The sequence below is a fragment of the Gallinula chloropus genome, assembly GCF_964237585.1.
Source record: "Gallinula chloropus genome assembly, chromosome: 18".
NCBI lineage: Eukaryota > Metazoa > Chordata > Aves > Gruiformes > Rallidae > Gallinula > Gallinula chloropus.
The window spans coordinates 6,700,284-6,719,218 of record NC_140103.1 but is presented as its reverse complement, the minus strand read 5'-3'; the positions used below and the strand labels follow the sequence as shown (position 1 = coordinate 6,719,218).

General features: G+C 49.7%; 1 protein-coding gene across 1 annotated transcript; it reads right to left on the bottom strand.

The window, feature by feature from the left end:
• Window positions 1-452: 452 nt before the first annotated feature.
• On the bottom strand, window positions 453-17,487 carry URM1 (ubiquitin related modifier 1). Its single transcript, XM_084272425.1, has 5 exons — window positions 17,442-17,487; window positions 14,568-14,638; window positions 2,480-2,561; window positions 1,418-1,466; window positions 453-704 (listed from the first exon to the last, which is right to left on the bottom strand). The coding sequence occupies exons 1-5, from the start codon at window positions 17,474-17,476 to the stop codon at window positions 636-638; spliced, it is 306 nt and encodes a 101-aa protein (XP_084128551.1). The 5' UTR covers window positions 17,477-17,487; the 3' UTR covers window positions 453-635.
• Between the last annotated feature and the right edge of the window lie 1,448 nt (window positions 17,488-18,935).

The following is an 18,935-nucleotide window of genomic DNA, read 5'->3' as shown; positions in this document are numbered from 1 at the left end:
GAAAACAACTCCAAAAAAGCCTATTTCTCTCCTATTTCCCATAAGTAAGTATCAAGATAAGTAGAAAGATGGCTCTGAAACTGTGATGTCTGCCACCTCAGAGAAAAACTAGTAAAGTCACCTTTTGTTTCCTTGCACTTCATGTCTCGCCCTTCCCCAGTCATCCCTGTGGCAGGTGCACAGGCTGTACCAGCACCAAGTATGTGTTAAAAGAATCTCAGCTCCCAGCACCACAGCAGAAGTACCCCAGCCTTACCCCAAAGGAGGCACAGCTCCCCCAGATAGCCCCACTGCCCGGAAAGACACGTCATCCTACTTGAGGTTCAGTACACCTCTTCCTCCCATCATGGAAAAACAAAGTCCCACATGCTGCAGGCGCTCTCTGCTCGTTAGGGTACCTGGAGGTGCAGTCAGGAGAGGTGAAATGAGGACCACAAAGATGGATGCTGATGTGGTGGACAGCAGGCCGTGTGCCAGCAGGGCTTTATTTGGATGGCTAGTAACAAGTGAACATGGTGGGAAGAGGCAGAGATCGGGCACAGTCAGTTCAAGAGAGGTGTGGGTGGGTTTAGGTTTTTGTTTGGGTTCTTTCTGCCCAGGGGTATGGATTTACATCTTCTTGTTTTTCCAGGAGTTCACCCTCCGTGCAATGTCGAGATGAAAAGCACGTTATCCTGGTCCTGGAGTTTATAATCCAGCTCACCCTGCAGGCCAAGAAAACAAAACAAAACAAAATCTATTTAAATGTCTTTTCCAAATACTAGCTGCAAAGAGGCAACAGCTCACAAAAAGATGGTGAGTGCTAGGGAGAGCAGAAGGGGACAGGCTGATGTTTTCGTCCTAACAGAAGCAAAGGTGAGAGATCAGATGAGGAGCTGATGTTCATTATCCCACACGGCTTTCTGGAGCAGGGCTCTGGCAGAACGGGTGGTTGCCTGAGGCAGGAAAACAGTTCAGGGCTGTTTGTGTCTGAGACAAGGGTGGGCTGAAAAGGGAAGGGATTTACTGGTTGCCTGTTTGGGTAGAAATCTCCCCAGGGCTGTCTTCACCTGCTGCGGCACCTTACTGCGGTGTCGGGGTGAGGGTGGGGCTGTGAGGCTGCCTGGCACCCACTGAGCTGTTACCCAAGTGTGGGGAGACCTGTGGGCAGCCAAAGGTGCAAAGCCTGCTGCCAGAGGCTGGGGAACAGGGGTGATCTCTCTTCAGACACTGGCTGGCTGATGAGACTCTCAGCAGGTTAGAGAAAGGCTCCAGGTTTCTCAACAGCCACAGCACAATGTGGGGAGAGAGATCCCAGCGTGCCCCTTCCCCCTCCAAGAGGAGACACTTCACTTGGGGCAAGAATCAGAAACAGCTTCTCTGAGAGCAGACAGGGCAGCATTTTCAACAAAGAAAGTCAAACTGAAGGGGTACAGACCATGAGTTCCCAGTCTGCGTCATTGATGAGCACCAAAATTCCGGGCCTCCTGCAGAACAGAGAGAAATAATTAGGATACAGGGCTGCTAAAAAGCTTCACAAACAGTTAAGAACCAGGGACGTTACAGGGCACATCACAAGCTGACTGCCTATACAGCCAAAGAGAAAAAGGAATCCTAGCACGGAGGTGGAAACAGGTACAGTCTGTGCCCTTTCTAGATCAAATAAAGGGGAGGCAGGAGCAATCCCAAAGCTCATTTGAATCAGAATGCACCATTCCTGAGGATGCTCTGAGATGACTACATTTCCGATGTAGAAAAGCCAGGTAATTAAAACCCACGCACTACAGCACAGTCGAGCGCAGAGAGCTCGATGTGAAGGTAGGGAAAGCTATTCCAGCGCCCCTACCAGAGGCACTAAACGCCCGGGATCCACTCCGAGCCCCTGATTACAGGCAGAGGGATTCCCCCTCTTTGATCTTCAGTGTCCTGCAATTGTCTCTCCTGTTACCAGGGGACCTGGCACACGCTTCAGCTCACAAAGATCCGTGACGAATGTTAAACACCCCCAGCGCCACCCCGCAGTCAGGGATGGCTTGCACAGCTCACTCTGCTCCATTTCTCTTGGCTTCCCCCTACTCCCTCCCTCCCCCTCCACGAGGTTGGCCCCATTTTGACAATAAAAATACATTTCCCAGAAGAAATATTTGTTGGCGTTTCTCCGAGCGGCTGCTTCAGTCCCACTGATGTCAGCAGGGAACGGACAGACCTGCTAAAACTCCTGGAATTGAGGATACATGCACCTTGCTGCCCCAGGTGACAACAGGGAGAAAGTGTATGTGGCCCTGCTAAACATCTAAGGTTCACAGATTTGGGGTGAGGGCTGCAAAAGACACTCTCTAGGGAACAACTCGATGAGTAGTGTGGGGCACCTCCCGTTATTGCTTTGGTAAATCCCCTATTTTCATGGTCATTAACTTGCTTCTTGCAACCAAGAGGAAAAACATATCCCAAGCAGTGAGGATCAACAGAGGAACACAAGGTTCCTAACAGCTCTACTTACACAGATTCCCCTTGCAGAAATAATTCTGGCCGTTCTTTCAACAGATTCTGTTTGATCCACTTTAGCAGGTTTCTGATGTCCCCTGAAAGGAGAGAGGACAGCAGTTCACAGACAGCTGATGCCAGGACAAAGTGATTGTTTATCCCCAAAAGAATAGATGAGGAATGGGCAGGATGGATGGGGAAAGCTGCAGACCTCCAGTCCAAGAAACCACCTAGCAGGAGTGTCCCTTACCAGCACTTACGAGGCAGCCCTGCCTCAAGGGGCTCAGGGCTCTGCCCCAAAGCCCACATTTTGGGAGAAGAGGTTTGCTGGAGAAAAAGCAGCCCACAAAGAACAAGCTCAGTTAGTGATGAAGCACCAATCCAGCAGGAGCCGATGTTACAGTGTCTTTAACACATCCCATGTCCTGTGCATTCTGTTATCACCAAACAAATTGATATTTAACTCTCTGCATGTTCAATCAGATTAAAAAAGCCCAAAACAAGCAAGCCCAAGGACCTGAAGGGAGTAAAGGTAGATGCTATTGGTACCAAAACCAGCACGAGCTCTGGAGACAGGAGTTCTGGGACACAGACATGTACACAACCACACTCCAAACACACACACAGGCACTGGCCATGGTACTTGTACCTCAGACACTTATGATATCCCTTGGCATCACACCTGCTGCCGTGGTGTGTTCCCCATGCTGTGCTTGCTCCCTCCCTCTGCACTTCGTGCTTATAGCTTCTTTATTAAAGCTCAGCCTTTATCTTTCCATTTTGGTAGGTGACAGGAAGGATTTGTCTTCATGTAAAAGGAGGAGGAGACACTGCTGGCAGATTTTTATAGTATCAATTTTACTTTGTGAGGCAAAAACAATTTCTTTAGTGATAGCATCAGTTAATTTCCTATTGGAGAGGTGAAAAGCAACGGGGGGGGGGGGGAATAACCCGTTACAGGCTTTAGAGAAGCTGACAAATTGCAATGTGGAGTTCTCCTGCATTTGCCTCTATATTTCACCATTCCACAAACCACTTCATCATTCTGAATCCACAATCAGTGGTCCTCCTGGGGCTCCTTTAAACAGCCCCTTTGAAAGCCCCCAAAGAGTTCTGTTTGTTTTTGAGGCGCGAGGAAGCTCATGAACCCACCAGTGAGAGCTGAAGCCCTGCTCACAGGACGAGGAGGGGAGGGCAGGATGTGCTTCCAGGTCTGTCTCACGTGTAGTAACCTCGCTGTAGTCATGGGGAACCTTTCCACACACATCTCTCTGAGCTAAGACCAAACTCTGTGTGCAAATTCCCCATGTGTTTGCTTCATGACTGGCAAAAATAATCTCAACTCAAGTCCCTGCCTTACGCCAGGATGTGATGGGATTGCAGACTCTGCCCAAAGCAGAGCTGGGGTTCTCCCAAATAACGTTACCCCCAACGCTTCTGTCACAGCAAGGATGGACAGCCCTGGTGTAGGCAGGTGCACATCAAGCAGGCAACGGGGACACGTTCATCTGCAGCAGATGGGGGCCTCTTTTCCCAGGGAAAGGGGGAGGGGGGGATGCTCTGAGATTCCCTCTGTTCCCCTGTCCGTTTCCCAGGGCATCGGTGCCCCTGGATCACTCACAGTGTTCGTCCCCTTCGCCCCAGCACGCTGGTCATACCGTGGGGCTGCCCAGAGCACGGCAGGTACTGCTGCCTCTGAACACCAGATCGGTACAGAAAGAGCTGCTCTGGGCCTTAAAACTGAGCTGGGTCACCTGTCTGGGGCCACCCCATGACTCCCCTGTAACAATAGGTACTTAGGAGTACAAAACCAGACCGTTTTCTGCTGCTTTCCTAGCAGTGTGCACCAGGGCTGGCAAGCGCTGCTCGGGAGGGGTATCTACACCACACCGGTCGGTCAGCTGCCAGAACAAGAGGCAACTACAGGAGCCTGCCCCTGAAAAATGCAGCTGCAAAGTAAAGCCCTCAGGAGCTCACACTCCAACGGCTCCTGCTCTCCATCACCAAGAAATGAAAAGCCAGAGAGGAAGAAAGATGGAGAGGAGCCTTCAGGAGAAGGAGGGGTGGGGGGAGCGCAGAGGGGACACCAGCCCCACCACAGCAACGCCCGGGAGCTGTTTCATATTTATGCACTTGCAGCAGGGCACACAACAATGAGCTGTGCCATATACCATTCTCCTTGCGTGGAATAAGCAGCCCCTTTCCTCTGGGACCTTTCAGGAGAGATCATTTAAACAGAAACACGCTGCACCAGCTGGATAAAAGACAGCCACCTAGAAGCAGCCTGGACGGAGGGGGTGAGAGGACTGATTTATTTGAGGCTGAGCTGGAAGACTCCCCTCACCCTCACTCCTTCCATAATAAATGTTATTTTCAGCCCCACCTGAGCCTACATTCATTTACTGCTCCCCAGAAGTCACGTACGCACATACTGAAGAATTTAGGCAGTAGGAAAAAATGCTGATACCCCTGTGCATGCCTGGAGCTTCCCCACTCCAAACAGCAACGAAAATTCAGGCCCCTTCTCTCTCCACAGCCAACCTCAAGACATAATACTTTCAGCTGCTTTCATGGCACTGATTCTTCCCCCCCCCCCTTCATGTCTCTACGCTCTGTACACCAATATTACTAGAACAAATCAATTATGAAGGATGAAAAATGACCAGAGCCACACCAAAACCATCTCCCACAAGTAAGATATTGAAAAGGAACAAGATTACTTCCATTGCAAGTGGTCTGGGGAGAAGCCATCTTGCAGCACAGCGCTCGAACAGCAGTCTTGATCAACAGCTCAGGACTCTGAACGCTATCAGGATGGAAGTAATAAGAGGTAAATTATAGCACAACTGCTCCTCTCTTACAGTTGACATCCCTAGTTGTTCCTAAGATGTTTTCTCTCTGGTACCATGCTACAGGTCTAACAGGTTTCCAGCTCCCCAGGCTGAGGATTTGCTATGCAAACACCATGTCCTCTACACATGATACATAAGGAAGGAGAAAATAAAATCTCAATGTGGTCAGGCATCACATCCAGCACCAAGGTAAACAAACCGTCACTGGGACGCAGCGATTTTACCCTCACGTTGGTTCTGAAACTGGCCCCCATCACAAAGAGGCATCTGGTGGTTGCAGGAGCACAGTTGTGCCACGTGTGCTGTCACTTGGCTGCAAAAGCAACCGTGCATTTTGGCCCAGGAGCGAGGTTCAGGTGAGAGCTGAGGCAATACAGCACTTTGCCCTCGTATCACCAGCTCAAGTCCAGCTCATCCCTGGAATGATATATTTTTATCACTACTGCATAACCTCAATGAAATCCTTTCGGTAGCCTATTCCACTCCATTCACAGCAAACACACATCCACACCAAAAAATCCTCTCTAATTATCGTTAACTGTCCTCACCATTGGCAGCATCTGCAGAGAAACAAGAGTGAACCAGCTAAGGAAGCTCAAATATTCTCAAACTGCAAAGGAGGGATTGAAGCACATGGTAGGAAATCCCTGTCTTATTTGTATACAGAGACAGCTTCTGTTGCCTGTGCTAACAGTACATCAAACCTCTCCAAATTCTCAGGAAAAATAATCTAAAGTTAATTAAAAAAAAAAAAAAGAAAAACCGACAAACGTTTGAGAAAACTGCTTGGTTCAAGTGCACAGATGGGAGCTGAAATCCACAATACATGCATAAAACAAATCACCCAGCGAAACACACAGCTCAGGAAAAGCAAGTGTGTGTGCCTGCAGTGACACAAAGTCATTGGCTTGTCACGCAAGCGGACAGGATGCAAAAACTGCAGCGAGCGTGCACACAAAACCCCACAGTGTGGGCTCATTTTCAGCCCAGCTGCATCATAAACACTCCTGGTTGTGGCAGACAGAACTGCACAGTCTGCTCGGTCCTCTTGTGTATCCTCCAAGGCCTGATCTTCTGCACCAGCCCAACTGTTCCTTGATGAAGAATCTGCTGAGCTTCCTCTGCAAGAGAAATGCATCTCAGACTCCATTTTAACGCTGCCTGATACAAGAGCCTGGGTTCATTTGCACCCTCAAAACCAGGGCTGAAATCCATAGATCTTTCCTAGCTCAATAAAACCTCCCGAGCCTGACAGATTCATCAGTGATAACTCAGCAAAGAGGCCACTGGCTGTGTGCAGAGAGAAAACCAGGTGCCTCTGATAAGAGACACCAAGCTGGGTGTTGCACCAGAAGGATCCCACGCTGAATGGAGCCGTGCAGGAGCACAGGAGGGTTTCGTGTCACCCTAATACCAGTTGACAGGGACACGCAGGTCTTGGCTCACTGGGAGCCACACAGGTCGCTGGCAGGTTCACACACACGACACGTCTGTGCTGACCAGACACCTCAGTATCCCCCACCTTAAAATCCACACACAAAGCACCGAGTGGCTGGAAGGGCACCCAGAGGGTGTAATTACACCCATGTTCTTGCCTTGGCTGCTTATTTCAGGGAAATAGGGGATCCCTATAAAGGCCAAACCATGGAAAATTCCCTTCTGGTCTGTAATAAATAAGATATATGCAGCACTGGTCACTAAGGGGTCAGTGCTGCAAGAGCACAGCGCTTTCCCGGGCCGCCTCGCGGATACCTCCCTGTGGGGTACCATTTCTTTGACCCAGAATAAGATCATTTATCATACTGACCATGGCTGAGCTCCAATTTGCTGAGGTCACTAACTCTGGACGAGCGCCGCTCCACCCACATTCTCAGCCACCGGCCTGTAACCATGACAAAGCCCCTTCCCTGCAGCTCCTCTGCCATTATTCCCCCTGCCTGCATGGAAATGTATGGAAAGACAATTTGTATGCCCCTTTCCTTGCTTCAGCAGCTTGTTTTCAAAATAGCCCGACCAGCTCCCAATACCTGCTGCCCCTCCAGGTACAAGCCTTCCCCTCCGCCTTTGAATCTCACAGACCTCCAGGAATCTGCTCTCTAAAAGGGCTCCTTACAAAACCTGACCTAAGGGATCCTTCAGACTCCTCCAGCCTCCCATCTGATATGCAAATCATTGGCTGAAGCAGCCGATGGTGTGCCATAAACTGCAGAAGAAGACCTGGAATAGCTGATGTAAATGGAGTCGCAGGCAAATGGGCTCAGTACTACAGAGAGTGAGCAGCAAGGCAAAATTCTGCAGCAAGAGCAAAATCCATTTTCTCTGACAAGTGCACAAGACAACCCTGCCACGCATCGGAGTGGGCAGTGATTTAAGAACTAGGGAAAAAATTAGGGGGTAACTCCAGTCAGACACAAGAGAATTCCAACCGTTGCTCTCATCTGTTCTTGTCTGCTACAAACCAACGTCAAGGTCTCGGCTTCTGTAATTTTTAATTGTGTTATGACATCTTCTTCTCACTTCTCAGAGAGAAGAGCAAATGCTCTTTTTTCATTTTCTTGTGTTTGCACAAGGGTAAGGGATCACAGAGCCTTTCGTAGCCCTCCTGTTAGCAGCAGAGACTCGGATCCCAGCCCTCACCCAGCAATTCTCAGCCTTCAGATATTAATCACAGTGCTCATTGTGAACTGGAGAGGAGCTGCTTGGGATCTTCAGCTCCCTGGTGGAACACAAGTTCAAGGGATCTCCAACCCCATTTGCTAGCCAGCATCAAGCTGCCAGATCCATCAGCTCCCATGACAAAAAAGCAGCTCCGAGCTGATCCTCAGGGTAAACCTAATCCCTACTCATTTCCAAAGTCAGAGCATCTAATCCCACAACACCCAACACTATTGTCACTTCAGGCTCCCAAATAAATGCCAGTGCACCAAACTGTCTCTTTTAATTAGGATCAGAGATCCTGCTGGCCCAGGGTCTTGCCTCTTGTTTAAAACTGTCCAAGGAAGAAACCCAGAGAGCCTCCAAGACTTGCACTGGCAGTGAAGTGCCAGACTGGGAATCTCAGCTTCAAAAATAACATCTTGCTAACAGGTCCTGTGATTTCATCCCTCTGCCAGTGCAGAATTATGTTCAATAAATGACCACCCAAGCCTTGCCCACTCTGACCTGCTACCAAACCCTGAGGAGACTGTGCCATGGTCTAACAGTTTGGCAGTCAGGAATCTTGTGCTAATGCACCAAACTCCCATCTCTTCACCCCTCCCTATCAATCTCTGCTAGATGACATTGCGTCACCCTGGCTATAAACTGTCCTTCCCAGTGATAAAGGAGATATCCCACCTCATCACTTTTCCATTCATTTATCCTGCTTAACCTTGAATGTTGCTGGTTAATTTTTTTAAGCTGCTCAGGAAGACAATTCAGGGGATGCATTTCCTAACCGTGGGCATGAAGCTCAGCCCATCACACTGAAATTCCCCCTCTCCTCTTTTTCCTGGCTTCTGGGTTTTGCATTGTGTGCACCGAGGGTTAAAAAACCTTATCACTGTTACAGGAGGCGACAGGAGCCTACTCGAGACCCCAGACCCCAGAGGAAGGTGGCTGCTCTGCCAGCATGCAGAGGGATTCCCCGGCAGCCTGGCACTGCCCTGCACGAAGCCAGGCGGAGGGAATCCCCTGGGCTGGGCTCTCCCTGGCACTGCCAGCTGGATCAGAAAGCGCCTACAACTCAACTCCGTGCCCCCCTCCCAGCCTGGCTGGTGTCCCCTCTGGCTGCTGGATGAGTCAGTGTCTGGGCTCCGGAACTGCCAGGGTTTTATTCCCCTAAATACAGAAATCGTGCAGACTCCACTCCTCGCCTCTCACTTTCAAGCTCAGATCTGCTTTGCTATTATTAGACTTTCATATACGGCAAGCACCATTAAACCGATTCCTGTCCACCCAACCCAGCCACCCCCACAGATACTGCAAGCCCTCAGTCTTACTTGAAAGGGGAAAAGAAAGGGCCAGTGAGATGATCAGGGTGGAGAAGGGGGGTAAGATTTACAAGTGAATGGAGGTAAGAATGGAGCAGTTTGTGGGATAAAGGGGCTGCAGAGGGAGCTTTACAGATGTGCAGAGGGACGGCGGTTCATTGTTTAATTAAGCAGAAAGTGGCTCTTTTGAAAAGCAATTTTGCACAGGAGCTCTGAGCTCAGCAAACAACTCCTGCGAGTGAGGGCAGGAGGAGAAAGGAACAGCTGGCCCGGAGCCGTGTGAACCGCATGCTAAGCGGTTTAAAGGGCCCGGATCCTCCTCCCCAGCCCTGCTCCGCTGCCACCCTCTGAACAGTGCTGTCAGCACCGCAAATCCCACCGAGAGAAAAGGGAGCAGAGAGGGGGGGCTGGCACAGAGAGGTTATCCTGCTAGGTGTCCGCACTGCAATACAGCGGCTGGGAAGGGAGGGTGGAAGAGCCGGGCTTTGTTATCCCAGGGATTTGGTCGCACACAAGAGCTGGTTTCTCAGTGTCTGGCGAGCTCCTTCCACAATGGGCTGGGATGAGCTGGTGTGGTAAGGTGGCTCCAGGGCCTCCCGGCAGAGTGCTGGGACTGCTCCTGCCAGGACACACCTTTGTCTCCCCGTTCCCTCTGAAGGACTCACTCAGTCCTTGTGCAGCAGCCACGTGTGGCCTCGCTGGGACGGGGACCCAAAGCCCTGCTCCACGCTGGGGGTGCCAGCCCTGCAGCATCACACCACGCTGGGATCCCGGTGCTGCAAAGGCAGCTGCTCACACCCACTGCTGGAAAAACCAGCCGGGACCCAGGGCTGACCTAGTCCAGCCTGAGGTCCCAACCGGGTAACCCACAGAGTCCTCTTCTCCTTGCCAGCCAATATACAGTCACCTTCCTGGGATGCACACGAAGGGGAATAACCCCCAGAGAGGGTACTTGGAGACCCCCAAGTACCACACACTATGGCCCAACGCACATGAAATTCCACAGAGCTACAGGGCTTTTTTACCATCCTTCTAGGAAGTGTCTGCATTATCAAACACATTTGTTATTCTTTCTCCAGAGCAAGTTTTCAGACGTTAGGAATAATCAGCAGAGCAATAAAAGCTTTCCAGAATATCAATACCTTAACTATGACATCCTACCTAGCAGTGGCACTGGGCATTTACAGACAACTGATGCCAACCACCACTCCTGACTTCACACTCTGCTTTGGCATAGCACTGTCAGCTCTGAACACACACACCATGCTGGATTTTTTAAGCCACTCTGCCTGTAACACAGGTCTGATCTCTTGAGATTCCCCAGGCTCTTTCTGAGAAGATGAATGCTCCCAGCTACCCAGCAGTCCTCCATGCTGTGCAGAACAAGGCCCCTGGAAAGCAAAGCTCTCAAGGAGCAGACCGTGCTCTTTTCTACAGGGATTTAACATAAGCAGCACTTGGCAGATTATTTTAATTTTCCCCTCTGAAAAAAAAAGAATTCTGATTAGCAACAGGCTTTTCCCCCCAGTGTTTTGGTAAAGAGAAACCACAAACAATCACCAAACACACTGATTAAAAATTTATCCTTTCAGACCTCTAAGTGCCAAAACTCACAGTGAATTCTTGATTACCCCAGCAGGTCCAAGCAACCGCTGCTCAAACTGGTCACTGCTGCTCCAAAAACACAAGTCCCACCACTGAAACCACAGGAGAAGTTGAAATCCAAAGGCCTAGACTCACAGCTGAGCAGCCTGCAGCACAACAGCCAGAGACTTCACAAACAGCCCCAACCTCTGGCTACAACATCCAGTAGAGAGCACAGCAGAGAGGTTTTGTAAACACTCTTCATCAGCCTGATGCTGCTGAGCTAAACCTGAAACAACGACAAGGGTTAAACAATGCCAGAGACTTCCCACCCTTCCAGCAGCATCCATGCAACTGGCATGGCCACAGACAAACCCACCACTGTGAGTCCCAGCGAGGTGGAGGAAGGAGCTCCGGCACCGCTCGCAGAGCGGTCGTACAATGATCTATTTGATTACTGAAGCACTTGGTTAAATTACTGTGGCTTTGTTTCAGGAGGAGGCTGCCAAATACATTTTCAGTTTTTAATTTAGGGTTTCTCTCTTTTATGCTCCATTGTCTCTAATAGCCTTTTAGATGCTTGAAAATAAAGTTGATTTCCCTGCCAATTTAATCCTCTCTCCATGTGACAAATATCGTTATTCCCCCAGCTGCTTTCTCCCACACACACTGTTTTTATGCAGAATAAGCCAACAGGGCATTAATGCCTTTAGATCCTCTAACAGCATTATCAATGGGATCATCAAAATAGCCAGCAATTTGGGGCAATATGCTTGTTTAACTCGAGGTTTTCTTTCTGCCACAGCTCTAGAAGGTGACGCAGTCCTGCGCCAAGCGTGGCTCATGTCAATCTGTCTGGCTGTACAAACATGTCACACCTTTTTAAGTCCCTATTTGGCAGCACCTTCTACACACAGGCTAAGACAGCTCCACTCTGGAAACACAGAGCTGGTATTTGACTGACCTTAGGATACAAAAAGCCCCTTGGGTAATAAAATGTGTCCCACCACACAGCTGTACCCCTCGTGGCTCGCTCTTGGCCCATTTGCAGCTCCATTCCTCTGCCTTTCCTAATCCTTCTGGGAGCCCATCTCCAGGCATCAGGAAAGGACAGAGAATAAAATCCTACTGAAAAAGTGAACTGGATCTGGAACCCACCAACTTTCCACCTAGTGCCTGTTACCAGGAAAAAGGAAATGACCACATAGTAAGTCATTCAAACAACATTATTATCATTCAGAGAACGCTACCAACTATGGAGCATGGCTTGTTTTATCCACATAAAGCTTTGGAGGTATTTCTTCATATCATCTTCCACCTCCCCCCATCCCTAGGATAGATACATATATAAAAATTCCTAAACAATTAAAATATAGCTGGACCCAATGTCCCAGAGAGAAGCAGCTGCTCCGCAAAAAGGAGGACAAAGACAAAAATAACATAGAAAGAAAGGAAGAGTGGGTAAGAGAGGCCAAAATAGCCAAAAATAAGCTTGACAGCTAATGAAATCAGTTCAAATGGGGTTAGAAGTGTAGGTCTTCAAGCAGCGTTCATACTACAGATCCTTCCTCAGAGTATTAAGTGATGGATATAGAGAGTAACTTAAGCAGCAGGATGCACCTAGTAGAAGTGAATTGGCTTATTTCTCTATTCATTGCCATTCTGGCTGTCTGTGGCATGTTCCCTGCTGCCTGTGAATATCTTTATTTACCCAGAGACAGGCGAATTAAACTTTCTTAATGTGAATAATGAAACAATAAGGAAGTCCAAGAATTTACCCAAATTCTTATTCACGTTTCTGACATGATTCTACAGGTTCCTCACCTCCACTGCAACGTAATTCTCAGGTGGAAATATTAGGAGGGGTGTCTCCAGCGATCCCTCACTGTCAGACATTAACCCCACATCCTCCTACCCCATCCCTGTGCTGGGCATAAAGGTCATTACAGCAGCAGCATCATGATTCAGTGTCTGCTCCTCAGCTGCCCCAACCCACAGCCAGCCCAAAAACCTGACACCTTCCTGTTGCTCAAAGCCTGGGAGAACAGCAGGCTGCAAACCAGAGGAGCTGGGAAGCAGGCACACTGTCCCCTGTGCTGCTCTCCTTACAGGGAGAGCAGCATCTAAAACACAAGGCAGCGTTAAAAGCTGGAGCAATAATGTGTTGGATGAATATGGAAGAAATCACTGGAGCTCAGGAGTTTGAACCCTGAGACTGAGTCAGATCTTTAGGAGAGATTTATCCTTTAGGATAAATCCAGCTCCTAGTGAAGTCCCTAGAAGTCTTCCCAGCAACTTCAATGGATCAGGCCACAGACAACTGCAGCACTACCAACCATGGGGCTAGAAGAATCGTTCTTCAATATTAATCCCCCCCTTCCCCTGGTAGAAATAAACATCTCATGCAATAACCCCTTCTCCTTGAGCATCTGATCATGGTTTGAGCATCACCTATGTGGCATTTTTCATTTGTAGAACACTGAGGAAAATTATGCTCTAGCCCCCAAGTTTATACACCCAAGTAAATGACTGGTTTGGCATTTCTTTACTATCTTCCATTTAAGGATCTTAAGTGCTTCAACAGTGCTGGAATTTAATGCTGAACTCTCTTGTGATACATGAAAGTATCACTACTCACAGGGGAAGGTTAAGCAACACAACTAAACTCACAAAGCAAATCAGCATCAGGTCATGTTTCTGGATCTCTAGTCCCTGTCCTTAACCACAAGGTAACACCCTATTCCAGGGCTCCCATTCTATTTGAATTACACATATTTATGTTCTAGCACCAAAAGTGCTTCTCCCAATCTCTAATCACCTCCAGGCACAGCAAGAAGATCTCAGGCCTGAGCACTCACAGCACAATGATTATCACATCAACCATTCATGAGATATTAGTTGTTAACATTCCCTGATGCTTTGGATTACTGGGTTTATAATCCCACTCTCAAGCAGCATTAACACATTGCTGTCTAGTCAGAAGAACTCAAAGCATACCTGCAGCAAAATTACATTGTGACTGAAGTATGCACACACAGGAGAAGCAGGAGAGTTAGTACAGCACTTCTTAGTACTGACAGTCCAAATCACACACCAGAGATTATGACTGTTCATCACTGGGACACTCAAGTCTTTAACTGAACAGCATCCTGGGTTTTATTGTAGGGAAGGCTGTAGGCAGGATGTCCAGCACCACATTCCAGCATTATTTGCCATTTTCAGCAGCATAGTTAATATAAAATGTTTAAAGTCAAACAAGCAGATAAAATTAATGGTACATCACTATGCCCCTCCCCATCATCCATACCCTACACACACATACAGGTGCCTCTTGGAAAGCTCAGAACAGACAAGGAAAAACAAGGGATGGAGGAGGTTATTGGTGGTTTCAAGTATCAAGCAAGACAAACGTAGACTGGATGGAAACAATCACAGGCTGTTGTCTGTCCAGGAGGAGGGAGGCAAAAGTCCTAAGGAAGGACTTGGATCACAAGTGCTTAGAGGACAGGAAAGAGGCTCAGGCTGTTTCTGCTTGGTGTTCACTCTGAGAACTAACCACTGTCTGCCCAGCACGGCATGACTTGAGGTGCTTTTAACACACTGATTCTTGTTGCCAAGTCATGAAACTGCTGTACAAACCAGCTTTGTTTCATCTGCTGTCATTCTCTCCAGCTCTCCAACAGGTTCTGATACTCACAAGGCTCTGGTTGACAGGGCAGAGTCACCTGATGCTTTTTGACACCATCGAACAAGAGTTCTGCACCACCTCTGAAACAGAAACAATGAACCACTGAGATTTTGCTTTGTTGTCAAAAGGAAGACAGCACAAAAGAGGCGATTTACATAGATGCCACATCAGAGAAAACAAATGACACAGGCTATAATTAGCACAGGATTCTCTTTGTCTTCTGCTCCTCTCACAAACCACAAGTTGGTAGCGTGAGTTGCCATCTCCCATCCCCAACACATACAGGAGGCTTCAGCCTGGGCCAGGACCCCACGGTGCCAGGCATCGTCCCAGCAGGACAGGAAGATGGCTCTGTCCCAATGTGCAGCGTCCAGCCTAACGCCCTTCCTCTCCCCTCAGCTGCTGGCATGGCTTCAATTCAAAGGATACTGCAGCCAGCAGGCTACATCCAGCACCACTCACCCCTAACACCTTTTAGCCACGAGGCTTTTGGGACTTTCAACTTCCATGACATTTGTGAAACGTCACAAAAATGGGAGAAATTGCAGCATCCTTCTGGGATAAACATTTCTTCCCCCCGTTTCTACTTGTAAACAGAGAGAGGAAATGCCTTGGATGAGGTTACACAGCAAAGTCAGCTTAGATCCAGCAGTTCTCCAGCCCAGGCAACTCTTGATCTCCTTCCTACAAAGCATCCCCTCTCAGGAGGGGCCTGGCTGTGAGAAGCCAGCAGAACAGGCAGCGCTGCTGACACGTTAAGGTAAAACAAATAAATACACAATTTTCCTCCACTGAACAACCAGATGAAGATTCCTCTTTTGATGTTCATTATGTGCTGGGGAAACAGCCCATAATGCACGAGCACAGGAGATGAAGCATGAGCACAACACGCAGCGCAGGAGCTGGTCCTCGTGCCTGAAGCAACTGGGATCTGAACTGGGTCCAGGTACTTAATCCCCTTAGGCTCTTTAAAAAAAAAACTTAATTAACTTTTGTAACTGCCATTTAAAAGCCTCAGCAAGGTCTTTTTCCTTTCTGGAAGAAGAACAATTGTGAGAATCTCCAGCTTTACAAACAGAAATCAGTTTTTCTGATGTTGTGGGGCCACAGGCCAAACACTGACTTAGGGGATTGTAAAGCTTCAGCGGGTGAGCAGGGCCATGGATGGAACACTGATGCTGCTTTAAGATACAGGAGACAGAAGCAGGTAACGTGAGCAATTGACTCTAGACCTAACAGGACAGCCAAAGTTTTAATGATGAGGAAACTCTTAAAAACTCAACTAACTTGATACTCAACTGAGGCAGAAAAACGACCGATCTGCTTTCAAAGGGCACACACTTGTAGCAAAACAGTCTTCCAACTTAAACAGATTCCTTTAGAAATATTTCCTTGCAAACTTGCTTTCTAGAAACTTATTGGTGCCTCACATCCCTTGGAAACCAACACAATGAAGAGAGGCATTTAAAATAAACAATCCACACCTAAATATCAACAAAGATACACCCAGACCTTACCGAGTTCCTTTAAATTCAATATCTAAAAAATGCCACAGTAGGTTTTCTTGGCTCTGCAATGGAAGAGCACAACAGAACCCTTGTTATGCCCTCAGCAGCGGTACTTATATGCAGCAACTCTCCTAAAGAGCACTCTGTTGGTGTTCTTCCACCAGCTCACAACAAATAGTTATCTGAAAATTGAAGCAGCGATTATGAGCAGGAGCTGAGATTCATGTGAGGGAACAAGTCACAGCAATTATATGAAAACCATTTTTTTTATGTAATGAAAACAAGGTCACGCTTTGTTACAGAGGGAAATGTAGATTGCAAGATAAGGTCCTTCTGTAAGGCACTAGCTGTGGGGAAACTCAGCTGTGATTTGTACATAGAGAGCTCATTTATGCATTTCCAAGGGAAGCAAAAATGCATCTCACTCTTCTGGGAAAATTAGGAGAGTTGCTGCAGCTGGAAGTGGGAAGGACTGAGGAAAGGATTCTTAAGGAGAAGGGTATTTAAAGGGTTATGGCATTTCTGTGTTTGTGAAAGGGTGGGAAAAAGCAAATAAACAGTAGCCCTTTAGCTTCTGCTAAAAGGAGGCTTTAACTGAACGACACAAGTATTTCCATAAATGTGCAGAGACTTCCACTGCAGACACTCTGTAACTTCCCAGGGGCAGAGCTTTAGTGATGCAGACACCGCGGCAGCGCAGAGCTGAGAGGCTACAGAAGGAGAACCCGGCTGCGCTTTCACACGGAGCAGAACTCCCTGGAACAGGGAGTGAGCACAGGCACAGGCACACACCACACACACACACACACACACAGACAGGCGGACGTACAGAGAAAAAAAAAAGCCGAAAAACGAGCAGAAGGTTTTTTAAAAATAATTTTAATAATTAAAAAAAAATGGGGGGGAAAATAAAGGGGGAAAAAAAAAAAGGTCAGACGGGGGGAAAGGACAGGACTCGTACGAGACGCTCACACAGACGGGGCGAGGCCCCGCCGCCACCCCGAGAGGAGCTGGGTAAGGCCGGGCAGGGTGGCGGCGGCCCGGCCCCAGCACCGCGCCCCCCAGGCAGCACCGAGGGGGCCAGGGCCGCACCGCACCGCTGCGGGAACGCGTCCCGCCGGCGCCCGGCGTGTCCCGGCGCTGCCTGACACCCCGGACGGGATCCCCGCGGGCGACTGCGGCCGCCTCCCCCGGGCCGCAGCCCCGAGGCCCCCGTGACGGTAGCGGCCCCTTAGGCCGCAGGGAACAGCCGCTCCGCCGAGGGGCCGCGGTCCCCTCGCTGAGGGGCCCAGCCCAACCCCGCCTCACCCTCCGCCCGCATCCCCGGCCCCCGCTGCGGCCCCCAGGCCCCGCCGCCGCCGCCGCCCGCGCTCACCCGAACTCCACCTGCAGCGACACGGGCGCCGCCATCTTGGCGGCGGCGGGCGGGAGGGGAAGGCGCGCGCGGGCACGCCGGAAGCGCCCTGCCGACTTCCGTCCGCGCCGCGTTGCCCGGCAACGGTGGGCAGGGAGGGCGGGTCGCGGCCCGGTGGCCGCGGCCTCGCTGGGCCCCGCGGTGCTCCAGGGGCGGCTCGGTGCGGACAGGCCGCGCGTCGCGGCCCCGAGAGCGGCCGGGTGGGGCGGCCGGGGCCCGGCGGTCGTGTGCACGCTGTCCTCGGGGCTGCGGGGAGGCCTGTGCCGCCACCGTGCGCCTTAGGCTCTTAGGCCGGGCGCTGGTGTTTCGGGATACCTGTTTCTGCGTTAGGTTGTTAGGTTCGCATCGTGCCCTACGCAGAGCCCTTTCACATGGGTCGGGAGTGCAAAGGCAAGGAGCCCCAGCAGACGTGTCCCAGCAGCGAAGCCAACGTGCTGCTGCACAGCCAGTCTGAGTGTTTCGTAGGGGAGGGGGAATGGCTGGTTGAGGGGAGACTTGTCAGCCACCTCCATCGCCACCATGGAAGATGCACGTCAGGGAACGCTGCACTTCAGCATCCCCTTCTGCTCGGGCAGCCTCGACTAGCGAGCACATCCCGGCGGTAGCGGGCACCTTCCAGCACCGCGTTAAACAACGCGGCTCACATCTGTCATCTGTTTGTTTTCTGCTCCGGTCCCCAGAGGGAGAAGCGTGTACACGGGCGGGATGCAGCCATGGCGGTGACAGCTGGGCTGTGCAATGGCGCAAGCTCTTCACCCCCACAACATGGAGCCGCGCTGGGCAACGCTGGTGGAAAAACTGCAACTGCAGTCCCTTAACCCTCCTTCTGCTTGGTGGAGGGTTTGGTTTTAAAAAAAGACACGCATGCACATAGAAATGTAATATATACACATATACGTGGTGCATTATGTATAAGGGGGCATAAATTTACGCAGACAGATTGCTCTTCATTTATGCTAACGGGGGTCAGAGTATGCCTAACCCCGAGAGCAGAAGGTGGTGGTGTTTGTAATGGCCTTTTGTTCTCAGAGGAGATCATTCTCCGGGCTGGGCCCCAGGAAAGGCTGGTCCCCAGCGCAGATGAACGCTGCCGTTGCTGCCGGGGTTACTCGATGGCAGAGATGTGAAGCTGTTGACCGTGGTCTTCATCCAAAAATTCCAGATGGATTTTAAATATGTCTTAAATCCTGAGGCTTTTGAGCATCTCAGAGATACGGCTGTTGTGCTGATTGTTTGGAAAACTGGCTGAGGAAAGAAGCCTTAGACAAAAATCTTACTTCTATACACACTGTGAATGACTGAAACACCCTGTATACAGAAGATCTGGTAATCTGGACTTCAGATCAGAGTTTGCAGTTATGGTTTTATGTGAGCTATTCTTCTTGCTTCCAGAAATCATTTATGAGGCCAAATAACAGGAGAACTGGCTCTTAAAAGAATCTCAGTTCCTGAGTT

Excerpts from the sequence above, each read along its gene's own strand:
- URM1 (XM_084272425.1), bottom strand. The coding sequence starts at position 17,476 with ATGGCGGCGCCCGTGTCGCTGCAGGTGGAGTTCGG. Across the intron at positions 14,639-17,441 it reads TCGCTGCAGGTGGAGTTCGG|AGGTGGTGCAGAACTCTTGT; the intron begins GTGAGCGCGGGC and ends TTTCTGTTTCAG. Across the intron at positions 1,467-2,479 it reads TTTCTGCAAGGGGAATCTGT|GAGGCCCGGAATTTTGGTGC; the intron begins GTAAGTAGAGCT and ends TCTGTTCTGCAG.